The 24,413-nt window shown below is 37.6% G+C and overlaps 4 protein-coding genes, 1 long non-coding RNA gene, 1 other non-coding gene and 1 pseudogene across 6 annotated transcripts; 5 read left to right on the top strand and 2 right to left on the bottom strand.

Moving 5' to 3' along the window:
• Positions 1 to 1,301: 1,301 nt before the first annotated feature.
• LOC113294202 (histone H2A.1-like) lies at positions 1,302 to 3,922 on the top strand. Its single transcript, XM_026542831.1, has 4 exons — positions 1,302 to 1,307; positions 2,129 to 2,318; positions 3,115 to 3,344; positions 3,495 to 3,922. Exons 1-4 carry the CDS (start codon positions 1,302 to 1,304, stop codon positions 3,735 to 3,737), a joined length of 669 nt encoding a protein of 222 aa, XP_026398616.1. The 3' UTR covers positions 3,738 to 3,922.
• Positions 3,923 to 9,638: 5,716 nt separating this feature from the next.
• LOC113278561 (histone H2A.1-like) lies at positions 9,639 to 10,510 on the top strand. Its single transcript, XM_026527376.1, has 2 exons — positions 9,639 to 9,927; positions 10,083 to 10,510. Exons 1-2 carry the CDS (start codon positions 9,730 to 9,732, stop codon positions 10,323 to 10,325), a joined length of 441 nt encoding a protein of 146 aa, XP_026383161.1. The 5' UTR covers positions 9,639 to 9,729; the 3' UTR covers positions 10,326 to 10,510.
• Positions 10,511 to 11,426: 916 nt separating this feature from the next.
• LOC113278584 (NADH dehydrogenase [ubiquinone] iron-sulfur protein 4, mitochondrial-like) lies at positions 11,427 to 13,919 on the top strand. Its single transcript, XM_026527394.1, has 5 exons — positions 11,427 to 11,677; positions 11,978 to 12,066; positions 12,577 to 12,694; positions 13,602 to 13,698; positions 13,894 to 13,919. The coding sequence occupies exons 1-4, from the start codon at positions 11,636 to 11,638 to the stop codon at positions 13,635 to 13,637; spliced, it is 285 nt and encodes a 94-aa protein (XP_026383179.1). The 5' UTR covers positions 11,427 to 11,635; the 3' UTR covers positions 13,638 to 13,698; positions 13,894 to 13,919.
• LOC113278552 (histone H2A.1-like) lies at positions 13,661 to 14,648 on the top strand. The gene is made up of 3 exons (XM_026527364.1): positions 13,661 to 13,698; positions 13,894 to 14,105; positions 14,237 to 14,648. The coding sequence occupies exons 2-3, from the start codon at positions 13,908 to 13,910 to the stop codon at positions 14,483 to 14,485; spliced, it is 447 nt and encodes a 148-aa protein (XP_026383149.1). The 5' UTR covers positions 13,661 to 13,698; positions 13,894 to 13,907; the 3' UTR covers positions 14,486 to 14,648.
• Positions 14,649 to 14,823: 175 nt separating this feature from the next.
• On the bottom strand, positions 14,824 to 16,228 carry LOC113293296 (annotated as a pseudogene).
• Positions 16,120 to 16,201, top strand: TRNAS-UGA. The gene has a single exon. It is a non-coding gene; the product is annotated as a tRNA-Ser (tRNA).
• A 3,374-nt stretch (positions 16,229 to 19,602) lies between the features above and the next one.
• On the bottom strand, positions 19,603 to 23,733 carry LOC113278544. Its single transcript, XR_003325564.1, has 5 exons — positions 23,506 to 23,733; positions 22,332 to 23,409; positions 21,927 to 22,093; positions 21,716 to 21,843; positions 19,603 to 20,496 (listed from the first exon to the last, which is right to left on the bottom strand). It is a non-coding gene; the product is annotated as an uncharacterized LOC113278544 (long non-coding RNA).
• Between the last annotated feature and the right edge of the window lie 680 nt (positions 23,734 to 24,413).

Raw genomic sequence — 24,413 nt, 5'->3', positions numbered from 1 at the left:
TCAGAGCATGAAATAATACTTTCGGATGAACGTGATGTACTTAGCAGATTTCCCTTGGCTTTACTTTATTTCTCCAGTACTCTTTTATTTTGACTTCTGAGAGACGGAAGGTTTCATTTGGTTTTGATTTTGTTGGTTTTAAGCAGGTAGATGGTTGTGATTGCAAGTTGTTTTTTTTTAGATATAAATTTCTTGAATTGATGGAATTAAGATTTGGATGACTGAAGTGGAATTCAATTACTGATGCAAGTATTGCATCCGTTTTGGAGGAATTGGATATACAAACAAGACAAGAAAATCATAGAATGCTTTATGCGTGAAATGCTTTGAGCTTCAAATCCTTGGGCATCAAATTCTCTGAGCTTTTCCTTGAATTGCTACTTCGACCATCTTTCCATCTGTAATAACCAATTGGTAGTATCCGCCAACCATTGGTAATCATAAATGGTTATTCTCAATCAGAGCTTGCTACAGAATGGCGGTTGCATGCGCCTTGCTACTTCCATGACCAAATCTCATACGTGAAATGCATTAGGCTTGATTGTATTGGATCTGAATATCTTATGTTAGCTCGGCTTTTCTTTCATCTTTGCACAATCATTAGCATTACATGTATGTGTGTACATCAGTGTCCTTCTGTGATGATTCTTTTCCACATGTGGACATTCCTATAGGGTTACATGGAAATATCTAAGGCGTTCCTTTCCATGATTGGATACCACCTTAGTGATGAATGTCTCAATACGATTCTCGATTCCGAGAGGCACTGGATTCAGATACTTGGCAAAATATTGAAGATGTGAAGCTATCCATTCATAACATATGGTAACAACATATGTGTTTTTTTTAGCGAAATTGAGTCTCCATGCTAGGAAAGCATCTGGGAAACTCAATGGTGGAGCTGTGAATGTAATAAGACTCTCCTGAGTGAGGAACCTCTTGGTTGCATCTTCTCTAAGGTTGTGTTCGATAGGAGTTAATTCCATGGAATTAGCCATCTTTCCATGAAAATAGTGTGTTTTCCGTAGTTTGGTCAAAAATTTGTTTCCATGGAATTGCAATAAAAGTGTGTCCTAAAGTATGTTTTAAACTCAATTCCAAGGAAAATCTTTCCTTGCCTCCCCCAGGAAACTGATTCCATGGAAACACTTTCCATGGAATTGTTTCCTTTCTCTGTTATCAAACACAACCTAAGTTCCTGTTTTAACTCCATTAGGGTCGAAATTCCTCAAAGTCGCATGAGGATGGATCGTATACCAAGTTTTTTTGATTAAAATTTTCTTCTTCAAAGAGGTATACCGATGGAGGTGCTTTGTCAGCTATTATCTTGTTAGCGTGTAGCCATGCTCGTCCTTGGATCATGTCATATCTTGGATCTTCCTTGATTATGTAAAACTTGATTTATGTCCGGGTGGAACCCATATTCATCTTCAAAGTGATGTGGTCATAAGCATCGCTGGACCTTGCTTAATGGTCTGTGATCGATATAAGAGAATGAATAACTTATTGTCGAGTGATCCCTGCAATTTTGATCCCGTATAACATCTTCCCTAGATCGTATAAGGTGATCGGTCTGACACAAAGAAGTATTTCTCCTAAAAGACATTAATCATTTCACGCCAACTGGCAATGCTCCCTGGTGCGATGTTGTTGTACCATATATACGCTCTACCCGTCAGAGACTTCGAAAATTCCTTGAGACAGACGACATGATTATATTCATGCCCACCCAATGATTCTAGGACTCGTGTAATGTTCTCCCGAGCGTTTTCGTTCCATCATAAAGCGTGAATATTTGAGAAGTGTATCCGTTGGCAAGGGGGAGCCTCTCTCTGTATATCAAGAGGGTATAAGGGTTGTAACAACGGAGAGTTAACGATCATTCTTTTCCAGGATTTTCCAAGAAACACTGTAAATCTTCACGAATGATGAAGCTTGATTGATCCTTTGTTGGTGGGTTGTCCGCAATACTGCATGCTTCATCATCCTTTAGGACAGGGACTGGGAGGTTCTGGGGTCATCAACTGTGGACATATCCTTGCCTTTTCCTTTTTGATGCTGACGTTGGTCAAATGACAATTGTTCTGTTAAGATCTTCTGATAACTGAAGAGTTCTTCCGTGTTGCAGCCATGTCTCTTTGAGTTCTGGCAAGGATATCTTGTGTCTGATAAGGTCAGCCATGGTAGGTGGATCATTTTTGATTTCTTTAGGAGCCCGACCGAAGAGAAAATTGTTGACAATGTTGGTATTGGTACAAATATTGTTGGCCGAAGGTGTGGTATCAGTAGCACCATTGTTGGAAATGGGAAACGTGACGGTAGTACCACTATTATTGGTAGTGTTAGCAATGTTTAGGTTAGGGTTATGATTGGTAACTGAACCTGACCTAATATTAACCATCTTTGATGAATTGGGATTGCAACAGAGAGATTAATCTTCCACTGTGGTCGCCAATCTGTTGATGGGGTGAAAACGATTTACTGGATAAACTATAAAGTGATAGAGTAGGAAGATGCTCGATGAAGCAAATCGTCTAAAATCTTCAACAGATGCACTGCACGTGAATGCTTTGAATTCGAAAGATCAATTAATCTGTAAGATTGTGCCTAAACAAAAAATGGTCATTCCAGATACAAAGGGTGTCCTCCCATCCAACCCTTTGTATATCTATATCGTGATGTATCATCTATCCATGTAATATGAGGATTTAATCGTCATTCAACTAAACTTAAGAAAACTCAAAAATTCTTAGAAAAGAAACACAAATTCCCTCCAGCTGGCAGAAAAACTTCATACGGATCGATGACACGTAAAACCAAAATCATACGGATCGATGACATGTACAGAATTCTAACCGTCAAATATAAATCTCAAACTCAAAAACTCGGATGGATATCTAATTCCTACCGAACAATTTTGATTGGTTAAAAACAAACTCTACGGATCGCCGAAGCATATCATTTTCTGACCCTCAGATCATAATCTAAATCAAAATGTCATACGGATCCATGACGTGTCTCATTTCGCAATTTCAGGATAAATTACCACCATTCTAGTCCAGAAAATTTCACAACTTCAAATCATTCTCAAAGACTCTCTTTTTCTTCAATTAGTTTTCAGTCTTCAGAAGCTTAATTCGTTTAACAATGGAAGAGGAAAGGTTGGAAAGGGAGGAAGGAAAGGTGGAGACAGAAAGAAGGCAGTAACAAAATCAGTCAAGGCTGGATTACAATTCCCAGTTGGTAGAATCACTCGTTTCTTAAAGAAAGGTCGTTATGCTCAACGTGTTGGTTCCGGTGCTCCGGTCTATCTCGCCGCTGTTCTTGAATACCTAGCTGCCGAGGTAAAAATAAAATTCAATCCCTAATTTAATTTCCAGGTTTCTGATTTTGAGAATTGATTGAAATCCTTTGATTGAGATCTGGGTTTTGCTTAATATCTGATTTTGGATCTGGGTTTTTGTTTAATTTGCTTTTGATTGCGTTGTTTTTAGGTTTTGGAATTGGCCGGAAATGCTGCCAGGGATAACAAGAAATCAAGGATTGTACCAAGGCACTTACTATTAGCAGTAAGGAACGATGAAGAATTGGGAAAGTTACTCGCCGGAGTTACTATTGCTAGTGGTGGAGTTCTTCCAAATATCAACTCTGTTCTGTTGCCAAAGAAGGGTCTTGACAAGGAGACTACTACACCTAAATCTCCTGCTGGAAAATCTCCAAGGAAAGCTGCTGCCTAATTATGATCTAGTTTGCTCGTTTTTAACTTGTCTTACAGTCTACTATGTAATGAAATCTGGGGTTTGAATGATCTGGTTTTTGGGAGGTTAGTTTTTATGATTTGAAATCACTTTTGGGTTTCAATGTTCATAGCGTTTACTAGAATGTAGCTATCTAATCAATGGAATCGCTCTTTTTATCTCTATTTCTTGCCTTGTGTCTCTTTATGTATGATTGTTTGGATGAATCCCTCAATGATTATGTGATGGATGAGTGTGGAACTGGAAGAATCAAGAAGCTTGATGATGGTTTGATCAACTGATTTTGTTATCCAGAGCTACCTACTTGGTATACAACTGCTATTGCATTTCAAATGTTTGTTAGATTGACTCAGTGACCTCTTTTAGAACAGGGTGTTATTGGAAGCTGAAAAACTAATAAACGAAATGGAAGAAAAGGGTTGTTTACACAGGAGACTGGCAAGGCATTACTTTTTCTTGTCAAGATTCGTGAAAGAGAATTTTGTACCAAGTGATCCTCTCTTTTCCTCTTTAGTGAACACTCTCACAGTAGGTAGATGAGCAGAAAAATTTCTAGCTGCTTTTGCTTGTCTGTGCGTAGTAATTGTTGACGTGTGACTGCGAAAATCTGAATCTCGACCAAGTACAACATGGTTCCTTTAACAGAGGTGAACGATGACAAGGAGGAGGAAGAGGAGTTTTCCTATAAAATTCAGAGACACCCATCCCATGCTATGCTATCAGATTCAAATACCCCATTGCATTGCATCGGGTATTGTGCATGCTTCAGCTTGACGGACAATTTTGATATGTTTGGAATTCCCATGCTGCGAGGAATTGTCTTGCAGAATCTCAAATTAACATACCAATACCTCCAAGTAATGATGCTTAATGTAGTGGTGGTACCCAAACAGTGTGTTGTGAGAGTGCGCCTAGCAGTGATACTATGTGTGCCAGTGATAACGCAATGCAGTATTAGGATTTGGAGATTGCAGCGCAGGGGTTGCCTCTTTAAATTTTCTGAAGCGGCAAGGAACTTCATTTCTTTGATTATCATTTGGAAGATGCTGTCGATTTTTACATATGGCACTGACTTGGCTTACCTAGCTTAACCGACCAGCCAGATTATTCTACTAACTTACCAACTGTTCTAGAGGCTTCAAACACACAATGTGGCTACTAGCTTTATCCTCTGCTTAGCTCTAGGGTTGCGTTGCATGATTGGGCTTGTTTAGCACTCTTGGGGTCGCCTGCTTTAAAGAGGAATTCCTTTTTCCCGTATGCTTAAGATAGTGGAAATATTTTGTTATTTTAATTTCAGGATTTTGCTTCGTCAAGCATTGCGGGTTTTTGATTCACCACGACCAAGAAACCCATCCCCATTGCTGTATCGTTTGATGACGAGAGTGTTGATGTAAGTATCCCTTTGCACGTTTACTTGTGATGCTCTTGAAAGAAATACCCATATTCATTTTCGTTGCTGCTTCTAGGAAAAAAATTCACTTGACAAGCAAACTATAAAGTAAAAAACAAACAAACTATAAAGTCTTCATCCGACGTCCGTTTTCGATGATCTACCACAAAATTTTGATGCCCATAAATTAAGATATATGTTATTGGGATCAAGTGTAAGTTTGAGGTCGTTTAGGGCTTCAAATCATCAAAATAGAAAAGTTTTGGGAGTATTTCATAAATTCTGTAGTTGTGACGATGTCCGGTGTTCGGTTCACATTTCCTTGCTCGTTTGTCGGATATTTGTAAATTTTTGATATGTTTTAGAGGATATCAATATAAAAAGATTGGTATATGACCCGTGCTTAGTTTAATTAAAATTTCTCCTAGATCGTCGCTTTGTACAGGACAGTGTAAAATCATCTCAGAGGATATCATATGCAAAAATAATCACTGAATTTGGCATTGTCGAGGTCAGCCAACGACGCGCACACAGTTGTAATTTATAATCCCGTGAAAAAATTTCAGATTACATATCGAGTGTAGATGCCATATCTCTCAGCTCGTATGTATGATTGATGCTCTGTTTTGGTATGTTGTAGTAGAGACAGATGAGCATCTTTCGTTAAGGAAGCACTGTCCCATTCATAACCCATTGATATGTATTTCTGAATTAATGACCTGAAGTGTATTGCATCCCATCAGTAGAGGTTGTAAAAACATCTTGTAGTAGAATTTGACTTGTTCCTGTCTGCCATGGAAGCTTTCGGAGGAGTTTGAATTAATATATTTTAATATCTACATGTATTGATATGAATCCTTCGTGTTTGTAGCAATTTGATCCACCGAGTAGCAAGTTGAGGCTGTAGAGAATGGACAGTTGATGAAGTTGGTCATGAAGATGTTGTTCCTAAGACCATTGTTAATGCTGAGAGGCACCAGGAGTTGCTTCAAATACCAAAAAAGATGAAATTATGATAATTAAAGTATTCTTTGATCCCCCATCCAATGAGCCCTTTCCACCACGAACTAGTTGGTGGGTTTATTATCCATGTTGGATACGTTGAATTTTATAATAAGATATCGCAGGAGTATAGTCATGTTTTAATTACTAAGAAATTTGAGCATGCTTATTTTCTGGCAAGCTGAGTAGAAGCAGTGTTGCGTGCCATCAATAATATGCGTACTGAAGCTAGAAGCACTATTTGATTGGGAGTACAACTTGAATACTTCTGAACAGTATAACTTCAATGTGAAGTGGTTTCATCAGGAAATTTACGCTATTTAGAATACATGCAAGCAGAAAGTGTGTCTCCTTAAAATGATGATGTTGTAAAAGAAGCAAGTATTGCAATAAGTTGATCAGAGAATTGGAGTTGGAGAAGAATGCAATCTTCAGAGCATGAAATAATACTTTCGGATGAACGTGATGTACTTAGCAGATTTCCCTTGGCTTTACTTTATTTCTCCAGTACTCTTTTATTTTGACTTCTGAGAGACGGAAGGTTTCATTTGGTTTTGATTTTTGTTGGTTTTAAGCAGGTAGATGGTTGTGATTGCAAGTTGTTTTTTTTTAGATATAAATTTCTTGAATTGATGGAATTAAGATTTGGATGACTGAAGTGGAATTCAATTACTGATGCAAGTATTGCATCCGTTTTGGAGGAATTGGATATACAAACAAGACAAGAAAATCATAGAATGCTTTATGCGTGAAATGCTTTGAGCTTCAAATCCTTGGGCATCAAATTCTCTGAGCTATTTTCCTTGAATTGCTACTTCGACCATCTTTCCATCTGTAATAACCAATTGGTAGTATCCGCCAACCATTGGTAATCATAAATGGTTATTCTCAATCAGAGCTTGCTACAGAATGGCGGTTGCATGCGCCTTGCTACTTCCATGACCAAATCTCATACGTGAAATGCATTAGGCTTGATTGTATTGGATCTGAATATCTTATGTTAGCTCGGCTTTTCTTTCATCTTTGCACAATCATTAGCATTACATGTATGTGTGTACATCAGTGTCCTTCTGTGATGATTCTTTTCCACATGTGGACATTCCTATAGGGTTACATGGAAATATCTAAGGCGTTCCTTTCCATGATTGGATACCACCTTAGTGATGAATGTCTCAATACGATTCTCGATTCCGAGAGGCACTGGATTCAGATACTTGGCAAAATATTGAAGATGTGAAGCTATCCATTCATAACATATGGTAACAACATATGTGTTTTTTTTAGCGAAATTGAGTCTCCATGCTAGGAAAGCATCTGGGAAACTCAATGGTGGAGCTGTGAATGTAATAAGACTCTCCTGAGTGAGGAACCTCTTGGTTGCTTCTCTAAGGTTGTGTTCGATAGGAGTTAATTCCATGGAATTAGCCATCTTTCCATGAAAATAGTGTGTTTTCCGTAGTTTGGTCAAAAATTTGTTTCCATGGAATTGCAATAAAAGTGTGTCCTAAAGTATGTTTTAAACTCAATTCCAAGGAAAATCTTTCCTTGCCTCCCCCAGGAAACTGATTCCATGGAAACACTTTCCATGGAATTGTTTCCTTTCTCTGTTATCAAACACAACCTAAGTTCCTGTTTTAACTCCATTAGGGTCGAAATTCCTCAAAGTCGCATGAGGATGGATCGTATACCAAGTTTTTTTGATTAAAATTTTCTTCTTCAAAGAGGTATACCGATGGAGGTGCTTTGTCAGCTATTATCTTGTTAGCGTGTAGCCATGCTCGTCCTTGGATCATGTCATATCTTGGATCTTCCTTGATTATGTAAAACTTGATTTATGTCCGGGTGGAACCCATATTCATCTTCAAAGTGATGTGGTCATAAGCATCGCTGGACCTTGCTTAATGGTCTGTGATCGATATAAGAGAATGAATAACTTATTGTCGAGTGATCCCTGCAATTTTGATCCCGTATAACATCTTCCCTAGATCGTATAAGGTGATCGGTCTGACACAAAGAAGTATTTCTCCTAAAAGACATTAATCATTTCACGCCAACTGGCAATGCTCCCTGGTGCGATGTTGTTGTACCATATATACGCTCTACCCGTCAGAGACTTCGAAAATTCCTTGAGACAGACGACATGATTATATTCATGCCCACCCAATGATTCTAGGACTCGTGTAATGTTCTCCCGAGCGTTTTCGTTCCATCATAAAGCGTGAATATTTGAGAAGTGTATCCGTTGGCAAGGGGGAGCCTCTCTCTGTATATCAAGAGGGTATAAGGGTTGTAACAACGGAGAGTTAACGATCATTCTTTTCCAGGATTTTCCAAGAAACACTGTAAATCTTCACGAATGATGAAGCTTGATTGATCCTTTGTTGGTGGGTTGTCCGCAATACTGCATGCTTCATCATCCTTTAGGACAGGGACTGGGAGGTTCTGGGGTCATCAACTGTGGACATATCCTTGCCTTTTCCTTTTTGATGCTGACGTTGGTCAAATGACAATTGTTCTGTTAAGATCTTCTGATAACTGAAGAGTTCTTCCGTGTTGCAGCCATGTCTCTTTGAGTTCTGGCAAGGATATTGTGTCTGATAAGGTCAGCCATGGTAGGTGGATCATTTTTGATTTCTTTAGGAGCCCGACCGAAGAGAAAATTGTTGACAATGTTGGTATTGGTACAAATATTGTTGGCCGAAGGTGTGGTATCAGTAGCACCATTGTTGGAAATGGGAAACGTGACGGTAGTACCACTATTATTGGTAGTGTTAGCAATGTTTAGGTTAGGGTTATGATTGGTAACTGAACCTGACCTAATATTAACCATCTTTGATGAATTGGGATTGCAACAGAGAGATTAATCTTCCACTGTGGTCGCCAATCTGTTGATGGGGTGAAAACGATTTACTGGATAAACTATAAAGTGATAGAGTAGGAAGATGCTCGATGAAGCAAATCGTCTAAAATCTTCAACAGATGCACTGCACGTGAATGCTTTGAATTCGAAAGATCAATTAATCTGTAAGATTGTGCCTAAACAAAAAATGGTCATTCCAGATACAAAGGGTGTCCTCCCATCCAACCCTTTGTATATCTATATCGTGATGTATCATCTATCCATGTAATATGAGGATTTAATCGTCATTCAACTAAACTTAAGAAAACTCAAAAATTCTTAGAAAAGAAACACAAATTCCCTCCAGCTGGCAGAAAAACTTCATACGGATCGATGACACGTAAAACCAAAATCATACGGATCGATGACATGTACAGAATTCTAACCGTCAAATATAAATCTCAAACTCAAAAACTCGGATGGATATCTAATTCCTACCGAACAATTTTGATTGGTTAAAAACAAACTCTACGGATCGCCGAAGCATATCATTTTCTGACCCTCAGATCATAATCTAAATCAAAATGTCATACGGATCCATGACGTGTCTCATTTCGCAATTTCAGGATAAATTACCACCATTCTAGTCCAGAAAATTTCACAACTTCAAATCATTCTCAAAGACTCTCTTTTTCTTCAATTAGTTTTCAGTCTTCAGAAGCTTAATTCGTTTAACAATGGAAGGAGGAAAGGTTGGAAAGGGAGGAAGGAAAGGTGGAGACAGAAAGAAGGCAGTAACAAAATCAGTCAAGGCTGGATTACAATTCCCAGTTGGTAGAATCACTCGTTTCTTAAAGAAAGGTCGTTATGCTCAACGTGTTGGTTCCGGTGCTCCGGTCTATCTCGCCGCTGTTCTTGAATACCTAGCTGCCGAGGTAAAAAATAAAATTCAATCCCTAATTTTAATTTCCAGGTTTCTGATTTTGAGATAATTGATTGAAATCCTTTGATTTGAGATCTGGGTTTTGCTTAATATCTGATTTTGGATCTGGGTTTTTGTTTAATTTGCTTTTGATTGCGTTGTTTTTAGGTTTTGGAATTGGCCGGAAATGCTGCCAGGGATAACAAGAAATCAAGGATTGTACCAAGGCACTTACTATTAGCAGTAAGGAACGATGAAGAATTGGGAAAGTTACTCGCCGGAGTTACTATTGCTAGTGGTGGAGTTCTTCCAAATATCAACTCTGTTCTGTTGCCAAAGAAGGGTCTTGACAAGGAGACTACTACACCTAAATCTCCTGCTGGAAAATCTCCAAGGAAAGCTGCTGCCTAATTATGATCTAGTTTGCTCGTTTTTAACTTGTCTTACAGTCTACTATGTAATGAAATCTGGGGTTTGAATGATCTGGTTTTTGGGAGGTTAGTTTTTATGATTTGAAATCACTTTTGGGTTTCAATGTTCATAGCGTTTACTAGAATGTAGCTATCTAATCAATGGAATCGCTCTTTTTATCTCTATTTCTTGCCTTGTGTCTCTTTATGTATGATTGTTTGGATGAATCCCTCAATGATTATGTGATGGATGAGTGTGGAACTGGAAGAATCAAGAAGCTTGATGATGGTTTGATCAACTGATTTTGTTATCCAGAGCTACCTACTTGGTATACAACTGCTATTGCATTTCAAATGTTTGTTAGATTGACTCAGTGACCTCTTTTAGAACAGGGTGTTATTGGAAGCTGAAAAACTAATAAACGAAATGGAAGAAAAGGGTTGTTTACACAGGAGACTGGCAAGGCATTACTTTTTCTTGTCAAGATTCGTGAAAGAGAATTTTGTACCAAGTGATCCTCTCTTTTCCTCTTTAGTGAACACTCTCACAGTAGGTAGATGAGCAGAAAAATTTCTAGCTGCTTTTGCTTGTCTGTGCGTAGTAATTGTTGACGTGTGACTGCGAAAATCTGAATCTCGACCAAGTACAACATGGTTCCTTTAACAGAGGTGAACGATGACAAGGAGGAGGAAGAGGAGTTTTCCTATAAAATTCAGAGACACCCATCCCATGCTATGCTATCAGATTCAAATACCCCATTGCATTGCATCGGGTATTGTGCATGCTTCAGCTTGACGGACAATTTTGATATGTTTTGGAATTCCCATGCTGCGAGGAATTGTCTTGCAGAATCTCAAATTAACATACCAATACCTCCAAGTAATGATGCTTAATGTAGTGGTGGTACCCAAACAGTGTGTTGTGAGAGTGCGCCTAGCAGTGATACTATGTGTGCCAGTGATAACGCAATGCAGTATTAGGATTTGGAGATTGCAGCGCAGGGGTTGCCTCTTTAAATTTTCTGAAGCGGCAAGGAACTTCATTTCTTTGATTATCATTTGGAAGATGCTGTCGATTTTTACATATGGCACTGACTTGGCTTACCTAGCTTAACCGACCAGCCAGATTATTCTACTAACTTACCAACTGTTCTAGAGGCTTCAAACACACAATGTGGCTACTAGCTTTATCCTCTGCTTAGCTCTAGGGTTGCGTTGCATGATGTCCGATTAGCTCTATCCTCTGCTTCATCTTCAACATCTTTCTCATCAGATGCATTGGTAGAGATTATTAAACCCGGGGAGATCGGGATGGTTTCTGGTATCCCTCCAGAACATCTCCATAGAAGAAGGGTACTTTTCTCGTACATTTTCATTTTTTAGGGTTTTTGTTCTTATTTCGAAATCCAAAGAACATGTCTTTGAATTAGAGATATGGTTAATTGATTTGATGCTGATTAGGGTGAATCGTAATCTGTTATTATTGGGATTCAATTTCTTACAATTAGGTTAATCTGGAAGTTTAGCTATGTGGGGTTCATTAGACCATTTAGTTTTGGGCTTATTAAGCCATCTATTTATTTTACATTCACTTGTAGTTTCTTGTCTCCGATCCTGTGAAGTTCATTATCTTTCATTGTATGTTATTTGCAGGTTGTAATCCACTCACCTGCTGGGAGTGCGATCCAACAAGGTTCTGGGAGAGTTGGAAAATGGAAGATCAAATTCATGCCAAACCAGAAGTATGTATGTTTAGTCATTTGCAATTTCATTTTTTCTTTAAAACCTTTTTCAGGCAGTATATGTAGGTCGAAAAAAAAATGATTATATTTCAACAGTGAAGGGAACTTGTCATGTATTTGCAGTAAGAAAAGAGCAGTCAGTTTAAAGATGGTCTCATTGTTTGAGTGTAGGATAACTTGACGACATCCTTCTAAGCTAGGTTGATACTTATCTTATTCATTATTGAACTAATGAACCTTAATCTTAAGTCTACGCATGTATAAATTCAACGAAGCCTAGAACTCAGAGGTAATACAGGGCCGTATTCACGGTATATAAGAGATATTTGATGTGTCAGGGCCTAAAGCTAGCATTGTTAAGAGGGTTTGCTGGGTGCAGGGCATCAACCAAGTACCAAGTTTAGTTCCTAATCTTGGAACCTATAGTCTACAAGCAATAGTTAGGGACGTTTTGTAACTACTTTGTCATTAAATATGTATGCTGAGATTGTTGATAGTTCACGTTTGCAGGTGGGAAAATCCTTTGATGGGCTGGACATCAACTGGGGACCCATATGCCAATGTTGGCGATCCTGCACTTAGCTTCGAAAGTGAAGAAGCTGCAAAGAAACATGGATGGGAGTATGTGGTATGTTTTCTTACTACTTGTTTTCTGGAAACTAGTAAAGTCATGGAGGTTGGAACTCCAAGAATTATCTACTATATTTTCCTTAGAAGAGATTTTCTTGTGTGATTAGTGGGAAATGACTACCTTTGTTTGACTACATATTTGCAAATCCATAAAACTTCCTCATTAAGGTAGTAGATTCCATTGTTTGTATGGTGCAAAACGTATAATAAGTCCGTAAGATTGTCTGTTGGTCAAGATTCAATAGTAGGTAGAAGTTTTGGAACCTTTGAATTGTGGTGATATCTTATTGTAGTTTGCATGTATTGTCAGTGTACAAAAATGTGTAGTTATTTTCCCATTTTGTCACCTGTGCACCTGAAAATGTAATATCTTCCATATCGTCTGCACTTGTGAGATTGACTGTCCCCGTTCTCAATGTAGACCCAATTCAATATTTAGCTTCCCTCACTTCTGATGCGCTGGCATACATTTGATCTTCATTGACTGAAGGTGTAAATACTGAGTTATATCATACACTCTAATTTTGTTTGTAAATGTAATTTATTGATGGCAATGGTGATGAGAAAATCAGGAAATAATGCGATACATTATCTTGATTTCATCACCTTCTCATGCTATTTCTTGTAAGCCATTTACATTGGATGCTTGGATATCCTTTGTCTTCTATGATTTTATGTTACAACTTTCAACCATGTATTTTTCTTCTTCTTAGCTATAATTTAAATAAATTTCGTTCTCAATCATGCACATGATTATCAGGGATAGTACAAATGGTTGTAATGTGAAGATGGTGTCTCAATTATTTTTATGCGTTTTCATTGTTAGCTTCTCCGTGTGATTTGGTAAACCAAAACATGTTTACATAACTCTTTTTGTTTTTGTTTTTGTTTTTGTTTTGGTGCAGGTTAAGAAGCACCATAAGCCACTTTTAAAGGTTTGATTTTGACTGGAGTAAGAGAGCAGATAAGCCCTAAGATAAGAATGATTCTAAGTAAAACGGGGTAAGTTGATATAATGTTGGTCATAGTATTGTATCGAAGTATCAAAGTATCGTATGGTATTCTAGGGATGCATGTAATAATCTTTTATGTGTATCTTAAAGGACCAGAAACCACCACACATCTCCAGAAAATTTCACAACTTGAAATCAAATCTCAAATCTTTCTCAAAGACTCTGCTTTTATTTATTTACTCAGTTTTCAGTTTAACAATGGAAGGAGGAAAGGTTGGAAAGGGAGGAAGGAAAGGTGGAGACAGGAAGAAAGCAGTAACAAAATCAGTGAAAGCTGGATTACAATTCCCAGTTGGTAGAATCACTCGTTTCTTGAAGAAGGGTCGTTATGCTCAACGTGTTGGTTCTGGTGCTCCGGTCTATCTCGCCGCCGTTCTTGAATACCTAGCTGCCGAGGTAAAACATAAAACTCAATCCCTAAATTTATTTTTCAATTTATAGTTTCTGATTTTGAGATAATTGATTGAAACCCTCTATTTGAGATCTGGGTTTAGCTTGAAATTGGATTTTGATTGTGTTGTTTTTAGGTTATGGAATTGGCTGGAAATGCTGCTAGGGATAACAAGAAATCAAGGATTATACCAAGGCATGTACTATTAGCAGTAAGGAATGATGAAGAATTAGGAAAGTTACTCGCCGGTGTTACTATTGCTAGCGGTGGTGTTCTTCCAAATATTAACTCTGTTTTGTTGCCAAAGAAGGGTCTTGACAAGGAGACTTCTACACCTAAATCTTCTGCTCCTGCCGGAAAATCTCCCAGGAAAGCTGCTGCCTAATGATACATCTATTATGTAGTGAAATCTGGGATCAATGTTCTGCTCTTTTTCTTGGTGTGGGGTTTTGTTTTTTATGATTTGGAATCAGTTTCGGGTTTCAATGTTCATAGCGTCGTTTACTAGAATATAAGCTAATCAATGGAATCGCTCTTTTTATTTCTCTCGCCTTGTTTTTCCTTATGGATAATTTGTTTGTTTTTTTAGCCTTCAATCACAGAAAGGCATGTAAAGGATATGACAGAAAGGACTGAATTTACAGCCTTGGAACCTCAAGGATCGGAAATATCATCGCAAGGATAATTGAGAATCTGAGAGATCAATAAAGCATCGCGATTGCTCTATGCACATTTGGCCTCAAAGGTTTTTGGGTTATCCCTCAATACAGCTGCTGCTTCATGATTTAAGGGATCCTCATGATTAGGATGCTGCAATCATTTGCAAACTGTTAGGATGCAATCTTAAACAGAACAACATGCAGGATACAATACTCTTTAAAGGATGAAAAAGAAGCATTTCAAGATACGGCGCAATCCAAAACATACCGTAAAAAGAAAATTGAGTCCATAAATGACTGTGTTTATGTTGAGGACAGGTTTCCGGTCTTGAGGCAGATATTTCCCTCCAGGTCAATATTAGGATGGTAAACCTGCGAGTAAGAAATTCTCGTTAAGGCATAGGCACAGAGTAGCACAATGTAAACTGATAAAATGCACCAGAAAAGAAACCTACCTTTGTCTTGCACTTGAATTTTGGTGCTTCATGAGGGTAGGTAGGGGAGACTTGGAAAGTAAACTCAAACTTACCACTCCTGTCACACATGAAAATAAGCTTATTAGAATCATGCCACTAGAAAAATAAACGTATTAAACAAATGCGACTGGTTCAGCAAAAAAAAAATCACACACCTGTAGTATCCTTCGTCAGGTCGAATGTTGACCTCGAAGTTCATCAGATGATATTTTAGTAGTTTGGGGAAGATTCAATTCGCTGATATCAACAAGAACAAGATTTCACAAATAAATGAATGAAATGGGAAAGCTACAAAATATTTCACAAATAAATGGAAAAGACACAAAACGGTTCATGTGTGCATGTTCAGACAGTTGGAGGGAGGGAGAGTAAAAACCTTTATTAAGACGCAACTCTCCTAGACTTTGCTTCTTGACGGGGGCTCTCCCATTGGCATTTGCACTAGCTTCTCTTTGCTTCTGTTTTATCTTGTCAAACTTAAACAGTATTCCTATTCAAACTGCAAACTTGTATTAAATTGAATGAATAGCTTAGTTGGCATGGGAAAACAACTAGGAGACTCTATATAGTTTAGGAAAGTGCCGCAAGGTAGTACGTTTCGGTGTCCCAACACAACATAACGTTTGTAAGAAATCTACGCAAAAGTGAAACAATATAAAAACACAAAATATCAAATAACTCTGCGAGGTACATAGCAAAAGCAGAACATAAGCATAATATAGTCAGACAAATGATAAATGATGACATGCACCTAACAACAACATTCTGAATCAAATTTAAACAAAGCTGAGTTCAACCTCATCCGTAGTAGTACAGGGGATTTATGATCGGGTTTAGCAGTTGAAATCAGGTAAAAGAATATTACGTTGAGAAATCAGCATCCCGTCAATATGTCCGAGTGGTTAAGGAGACAGACTTGAAATCTGTTGGGCTTCGCCCGCGCAGGTTCGAACCCTGCTGTTGACGACAATTTCTTTTTTACTAACCCTTCATACTTGTTTTTTTTTTGATACGCGAAAGCCGGACCCAGGCCCCTATCCGAATTCAGCCCACACACTATACAAATAATCTACCACAAACCTTTACGGCGGCGGGGATTGAACCCCTGACTTCCTTCTTAACTGATGGGATACCACTGAGCTATGCTCTTGGACCTAACCCTTCACACTTGTTATTTGTTAGTTTACCTTCTCTTCCTTTTCCTGCATATTTCAACCATCACTCTTCTAGTGATCTCTTATCATCATCTTTACTAACCCTGCTGTTGACGACAATTTCTTTTTTACTAACCCTTCATACTTGTTTTTTTTGATACGCGAAAGTCGGACCCAGGCCCCTATCCGAATTCAGCCCACACACTATACAAATAATCTACCACAAACCTTTACGGCGGCGGGGATTGAACCCCTGACTTCCTTCTTAACTGATGGGATACCACTGAGCTATGCTCTTGGACCTAACCCTTCACACTTGTTATTTGTTAGTTTACCTTCTCTTCCTTTTCCTGCATATTTCAACCATCACTCTTCTAGTGATCTCTTATCATCATCTTTAAGAGAATCAATCAAGAACAAATTGGGACCTATCAAATTTTTTTGCTTAAAAAACCTGGTTAAATTGGGACCTATCAAATTTTCCTTCAAACACCACCAAATTACTATTAGCACCCAAACTTCTTAAAAATACTAATTTACCACCACATTAATTACTAAAACTCTCTTATATAAATTCTAATCTTTCTATTTTCAGTAAATCAAAAAATAAAAAAACCTAAACCTAAATTTTTTTCTTCTATTTCCATCCTAATCTTTCCAAATTCTCAAAACCCTAATTTTCATCTTCTTCTCCAACAAATCTACGATCCACACAAGAAAAAGGTAAATCTCCATCAACCCAATCTATGATTCTTCATATCTTGTTGATTTACATGTTTAAATCTTCGTTTTTGACAAATCAAAATTCTGATTACGCCCAGAATCGGTTTCCATTGACCTATCAAATAAACCGATTCTGGGTTTTGTTTTCGTCCATGAAGAGTATGCACAATAATCGGTTTATATGAGGTAGAAATGAAATATTTAAAATACATCACCATTATCGGTTTATATATGTAATATGTATAATCCGATTACTATAGTCTCTTCATCTTCCTTTCCACGATCGGGTTTTATACATGTACCACATAACCCGATTCTTTGAGTCTATTCTGAATCGAATTACTTATGTTTCTATATGTTCTGATTTCTTACTTTTTTGTGTGTTTGTGTAGAATGGACTTCACACACCTAGAATTTTACAATCGAGAGGTAACCTTGGAGGATGTTCTGAGGAAACCACAAAGAGTGCCAGAGAGAAGCCTATATAAGTTTGCTTTTGGAGGTGAGACCAATCTTGAACAAGCACTGGCACTGATTGATAAGCTGGCACTGGAAGAGCTGGCACTGGAAAAGCTTGTTGAGGTCACGAGGTTTGCTCGGATAAGGCGAAACATTATTTCAGCTCAGAGGGATCGCCACCAAGAATTGGAAGGTTTTTTTAAAGAAATGGTCGAACATATAGCCATGGATAATGCAAAAGTTGCTGCTCTTGATGATGCTGCTGCTCTTGATGCTGGTGCTGGTGCTGGTGATGTTGTTCCTGATGCTATTGCTGCTGCAAATGCTCCTGGTGCTCCTTAAGTTTAACTTTTAAATACTAAAACTTTAAGTTTACAAGACTGGTTGTTTTAAGTCTTTTGGGATGGTTGATGTTTGTATTTTGGATGATATTTGTGTGGTTGATGTTTTTATTTTGGATGATCTTGTGTTGAACTTAATGCACTTAATGTTTAAATTGATTCTAGCCTGACATGCCAGCAATCGGTTTACTTGATATGTCGATATAAACCGATTGTGCAAGCCATTTTTCCTGGATGTTTTTAAGCCAAGCTAGAATCGGTTCATATATGAATATATATAAACCGATTAGTGTCGGTGGATTAAAATGTTTTTAATCGGTTTACGTTTGTCGTAAGAAAGTCTGATTCCTTGTGGCATACAAACACAATCGGAGTTTATAGTCTTTCTAAAAGATCGATTAATTCAAATTATTTCACATTTTCCAAAAAAAAAGTCGCTTGGGACTTTCTCTATAAATATGCCTCACCCTTGGACCCCATTTGCCCCAAAATTGATCATTTTATTCCCCTCACTCCATATACTCCACAACTACTCATTTCATATATCCACATACAAGAAATGGCTTCATTTGATTCAATCGCAGATTTGGCAATCACCAAAGCTTGGTATGCGGAAAATCGACTTAGACGTCAATCCTCCAAAAGGGTGGATTCCACAACCTTTTGGGCTAGGGTACACAACAAATTTAGCCAAGAGTTTGGGAATCCTAACGCAAGAAGTGTTCAACAAGTGCACGCTAGGCACATAGTAATCGAAAATGCGATACTTTATTTTTTAGCTCTCCAACCTCGGATTTTTAATACTCGCCCCTTCACCTTGTCCATTGCACAATTTGTATGTAATTTTGTGGTTTATTTTACGTGATCCATGTTGTTTTATATTCCAATGAAACACCACTAACAAATGTAAGTTTGTTTTATGTTTTTGTAGCACGAAGTCGTGAAAGCACGCTACTTGGAGGAATAGGGGGAAGCATTCGCATTCGATGCAAGCTATCACTTATTGGCAAAAAGAATCCCGGAGGATAACCCGGACTACTTGGATGATGTATCGTCTTCGTCGGAGGAAGATTGATGGCTTTAGAAGTTTTTGTATAGGTTTTGTAGGTAGACCTCTATGTAAACCCTCACGAGACTATAACTCGTCCATTAGGGTCGCCTAGGGGTTTAAAGGCTTGATCATGTGCTAAATGCATTCTACAATAATAGTGCAATGAATGAAAATTGGTAATGAAAGGAAACAATCAGTTTATATGTGTCATAAGTAAAATCCGATTTAGTAAATCGGGCTATAAACATGTCAAAGTTAACCGATTATGGATGTTCTCTGTTAATTCGTAAACACCAATCCAGAATCGGTTTACAAGTGAATGAACGTAAACCGTTTATGGGTACTGTTTACGAAAAAAATCAAAATATTTGATGTTTTGATGAACTCTCTGACATTAGTTAATCTCACATCCAAAACAAAATTAACTCCTAATACAATTAATTAGTGTTAATTAATCAGGGATAAAATAGGTAATTAGGTAATTATTTTAATAAGGGGTGGTGTGTAGGTGATTTCTAATGATCTTTTTTGTCATCAATATGCCTCAATTAAGTGGTAGAAGCCCCAATTTAGCCAGGTTAAAAAATTCATTGAGAAAGCAAAGAAGAGCACCTTACATTGTTACAAGTGAACGAAAATCAGGTAAATTGAAGAAAAAAAAAATTGGTAAGGGGAGTCCAGACAAACCAAAAAGGATGGTCTATCAATATGCACAACTTCCTCCCCTCTAGTCAGTTTATCCGCTGACAAGTTAAACTTTTCTCTAACTATGCACCAAATTGACACTGCACAAAGCTGTACAAACCTTATTCCATTTTGCAACCCAAGTGATCTTACCAAGACACAAACAGAGAGAACTGCCTACTCAGAAACACAAATAACCATGTGAGGCCCATGACTTTAGCCGGGAAATTTGTTGCAGTACCCAATCCTCCAGACTTTGCATATATATAACCACCTTTATGGTTTCTGCAAATGAAACAATATCCTGCTGCACCCATCACAACAGACAAACGTTTGATTTCCATTCAGAAAATTAAAAGAAACCTCCAGAATTTGCTGGAACTTCACTTTCCTTTTTCTTAGAGTAAAATTCTTGTGGAGAGGATACAATAGCATGCAGCCTTGCACCTTCATGATCGGGAACAAGAGATTTAGTTGTTGCTAGGTACATTGACCCATCTCCACGATAAGCCTAGTTGATCTTTTCGTTGCAGTTCTTCTTCTAAAAACATGCTTCGGCTACATTTTCTTGGAATTGAATGGAAAGTATAGTTTTCATCTACTGGTCTGGATATCTTTTGCCGAATCCAATACTGTATCGGAGTTCTCAAGCTCAGATTCATATGGGAGTTTTGGCGGCTGTTGTCTCTTGCTAGTTGTTATGTACCTTCGTTACCCAATTACCACCTTCATGCAGGTTTTCTGCAGCCTTAAAGTCTGAAGACTCAGTAGAACCATAGACAGAATGGTCTTCAGCGGCAGCTAAAGTTAATAGAGGTCTTCTCTTTCCTCTCACCATTAGAACGGAACCTGTGTGATCATAGATTCAGTTACACAAACCTCCGACGGGAACTCTAAATATTAACAAACTCAAACTAAAACGTAACAAACGAGAATTTGAAGGAAAAAAAACAAAGGAATATGAATTACCTTAAAATGATTTAAATTTTTTTTTTTTTGATACTGAATATGAAGCTTTTATTAATGAAGAGAGTAAATTACAGGAGTTCTGTCTTTCTCAATTGCAGTTGAGATAAAACTTGGTGGATTATGCATCCAGACTCTTGAGATTTTGAAAACTCTAGCATGCCTAGCCATTATATCAGCTGGATTATTACAGCTTCTTTTAATAAACTTGCAACACCATAGAGGGTTTTTGCTAAACATAAACTTAATGTCTGAGACAAGTGACTGATTCTCCCAAGCTACTTTGTGTAGATCTGCATTGACTGTGCATCTAGTTCAAAACACACCTGCTGGATTCCTTTCTCCTTCGCACATGTCAATGCTAGCCATAGACCTTCACATTCGGCTTGTTCTGCAGTTCGTTAAAATGATTTAATGTCTAAGGCTAAAGACAAACTCAGAGAGAACCACAAAATATCCTTCTCATATTAAATGAAATCTGAGCCAATGATATCTAAAACACGATATCTATGGAGACATGTTTCCTAGTAAACTGAATTTTAAAAAAAGGTTAGAAAGAATATGGTCATATTGATTCTCGAAAGACTTTTCGGTGTTACCAACACCCCGGTGACACAACAAAATTCAAGCATCCAAGTCGAAAAACAATAGATGTATATAATGCTCTAACCAAGTGAATTGGATTTTAGAAGTGCGGGGAATCCAAAACGTTGCTTTCACTAACAAAGTGAATCAAGCTCTTCTTTAGTTTTTCACTACCTTGCTTTTCTCCAACGAAGAAATTTGGTGATGGTGAATTGATTCCCCAGAGGGACAGGTACTGTCTAGTTCTGACTAAAACTGAGCTCAAGGCAATGTATAAACTCCTATGGCCAAGCCAACCAAGCAAATCAGTACTCAACTGCAAGAACTAAAAAGCTATTCATATAATTCCTACTATGTTTTTGTCAATGTATAACATACGCAAGAACTTTCCAACTACAAAATTAGTACAAGACCAAAATACACGTACTAGGAATTCGCAATCAATTAAAAGCAGAATGAACCAATGGTCCCATGCAAATCAAACAGCTACAGCCTTTGATTATAAAGAAGAAATCACCTTATATTGAAATTGGAGTCAGCTTCTCCACCTTGTACACTCAGTAGTCTAGGAATTCCCTTTCCAAGTTGTTATCTTTGTTAGCTGTGGCATTAGCTCTCCTATGATGATGAATGAGCTATCCTCTTCTGCATTTGGAGCAAGGGAAAATTACTAAAATTAGTCAGAAATCAAAATTTGAAACAGATTTTTGCAGTTCATTGATGCTTACTCTTATAAAGATTATACAGATACGTTCGTGCACCCCTTTGAATCTCGCCAACACCACCTTACAATATTCAGGTTATGGGGTCGCCTTATCTTCAGCTTCAGCTCTGTCTAAGTTTTAAGCTGATTCAGTCTTGCTAAAGATGTTGTTTTTCAGGGCTTTCAAATCCTCTTCATGATGGCACATAAACAAAGCAATGTGTAAGCAAAAGGGAGACATAAGATTGAGGACGGAAGGAAAGCAAATGTACCCAATTAATAAGGGCAACATATAGGGTGGAAGAACAGTTTTTTTTCACACCTGGTGTGTGACAGAATTATGTGAAAAGGATAAACTCATAATGCATATCACTGATATTCATAAACACGAGTTTGTAACAAGAAACAATGAATGAAGGAGAAAGATTACCTGTTCAGGATTGTCTTCCAGATGTTAGGGTCCGTTTCGGGGCTGCATTTAACTGAAAAGTGTAAGATATTTTAATGGGACTATTTTTAAAGATCCATCTAGTATCCATGCGAAACTTCCTCTTCCAAATTGGTTTGGTGGTGGAATAACACTATAATAACCAAATTTCCGTCCACTCTTTTGTATTATACAAAACTCCGAGTTTTTCGTTTGCAATGTAATATGCTTGTTCCGCATGGATTTTCATCTCGCTTGAAACTTTGATTGTCTATTGATCCACGTAGTAGAGAAATATTTCACCCACATTAGTTAACCAATGAAATCCTCCATAAAGAAAAATCCCTCTTCTTTGTGATAACATAGTGCCATGACAATCAAACTTTATGTACTCCAATCTCTTCCAAGTCCAGTTAGCCGAGTCAAAGACCTCATAATGATGGCCATATCCCGTCTTTGATTCTGATAAACGAAGTATCTTAAATTGCAGCTCCGGGAATGACTGTGTTACAGCTATACTGGTATGATGAGTGGTAAGACGAGCAAACATTGGCAGAAACTCATCATCTGCGATGCACAGTTTCAACAGAAACATTCACAGGAAACATCTACTGTTGCTTCAGGTTACTTTGTTCAGGTTTCTAGTAATTCAACGTCTTTCCTCCCCAGCATGGCTCATCATAGTGAGCACAAGTCATCCCAGATTACTTCTCCTTCTATAGATTTCTTACCAGAATCACCTAAAGTTATCATCGAAAGTTCATCAAATTATGGTTCATTACTATGTTGCATCACCAAGTCCAAAACCATCAGGATTCCAACTTACTACATTTGTATACCAGCAACAAGAGAATGGATAAACTGCATTCTCATAAACTGCATCAGATGAAAATTCCTGCTTCTCCCCTGCAACTACTACTTGACATTCATCTTCATCTTTTTCTACACCGCCCTTGCATAACTCCATGGATCTTAAACAATCCGAAGCTAATGAAAACAAGAAGATATCTAAACACATAACTCCATGGCTCTTAAACAATCCGAAGCTAATAAAAACAAGAAGGATATCTAGACACAAATTCTGCACCAGAGAATTAATATATCAGGAATCATTTGCCCTAGATGCAAAATGAAAAATCAGAAACAATTATGCAACCATCTTAAAATAGTGTGTTACCTTAATTAAGTATACAAAACCATCAATTCCGAGATCGGTTGACTGCAAACCGAATCCCTTAATTCTTCGAGAGTTTAGTTGCTTGTATGGCTTAGCGTAAATCGATGCTGCTGGTACAGATCAAACAGCCATGCCGATATCAGATTTCTGCATAACCATGGGAGAGAAAGGAGCAACTGCATCAACCACGGTTGTATAGAAACCCTTGCTTTTTCAAAGTTTTTAGAAAGAAAAGGATAGTCTTTGTGTTTGTTAATGGCACCGGTAACGGGGCTGCCCATGATATTACATAAAAGATTTTTCTTTCTTTGAAAACATTAGCAACAGCGACAAACAATGGAGACACTATAAGACCAATATTGTCAATGAAAACTGCACTTTGATAGTTCATTCAAAAATAACATCCTTAGGCTAGACTTGTGTTGCCGATGGTGATTCTCTTGAAGCAACTATTCCCTTTTTTTTCTCAATTTTAATCAGTCTACATGAGTTAAAAACTAGAACACCAAACAAGTTTTATAACTAGATCGAGACATTAAAAATAAAAGTATAAAATACTCCCTCCATTCCTTTTTAATAGGCTGGTTTTGTTTTTAGAGAAAATTAAGAGAACTAATCATTGAAAGTGGTCCTCATGATACTTGTCAATAAAAGAAGTGAAGTGAAATGGTCCCCATAACACTTGTCAGCAAAAGAAGCAAAGTGAAATGATGCACATGACACTTGTCATCAAAAAAAGTTAAGAGAAAAATTGTCTCAGAAAACTAAAATAACATTTGACTTCCCAATTAGGAAACCGACCTATTTTTTTGAAACATCTATTTATAAAAACCAGTCTATTAAAAAGGAATGGAGGGAATATATTGTAAAGAGTGATTGATAATTCATTGTGTTTTAACATTCACTTT

This window comes from Papaver somniferum, chromosome 1 (genome assembly GCF_003573695.1).
Source record: "Papaver somniferum cultivar HN1 chromosome 1, ASM357369v1, whole genome shotgun sequence".
Taxonomy (NCBI): domain Eukaryota; kingdom Viridiplantae; phylum Streptophyta; class Magnoliopsida; order Ranunculales; family Papaveraceae; genus Papaver; species Papaver somniferum.
The sequence above is the reverse complement of the archived record's forward strand: the minus strand, read 5'-3'. Positions and strand labels throughout refer to the sequence as shown.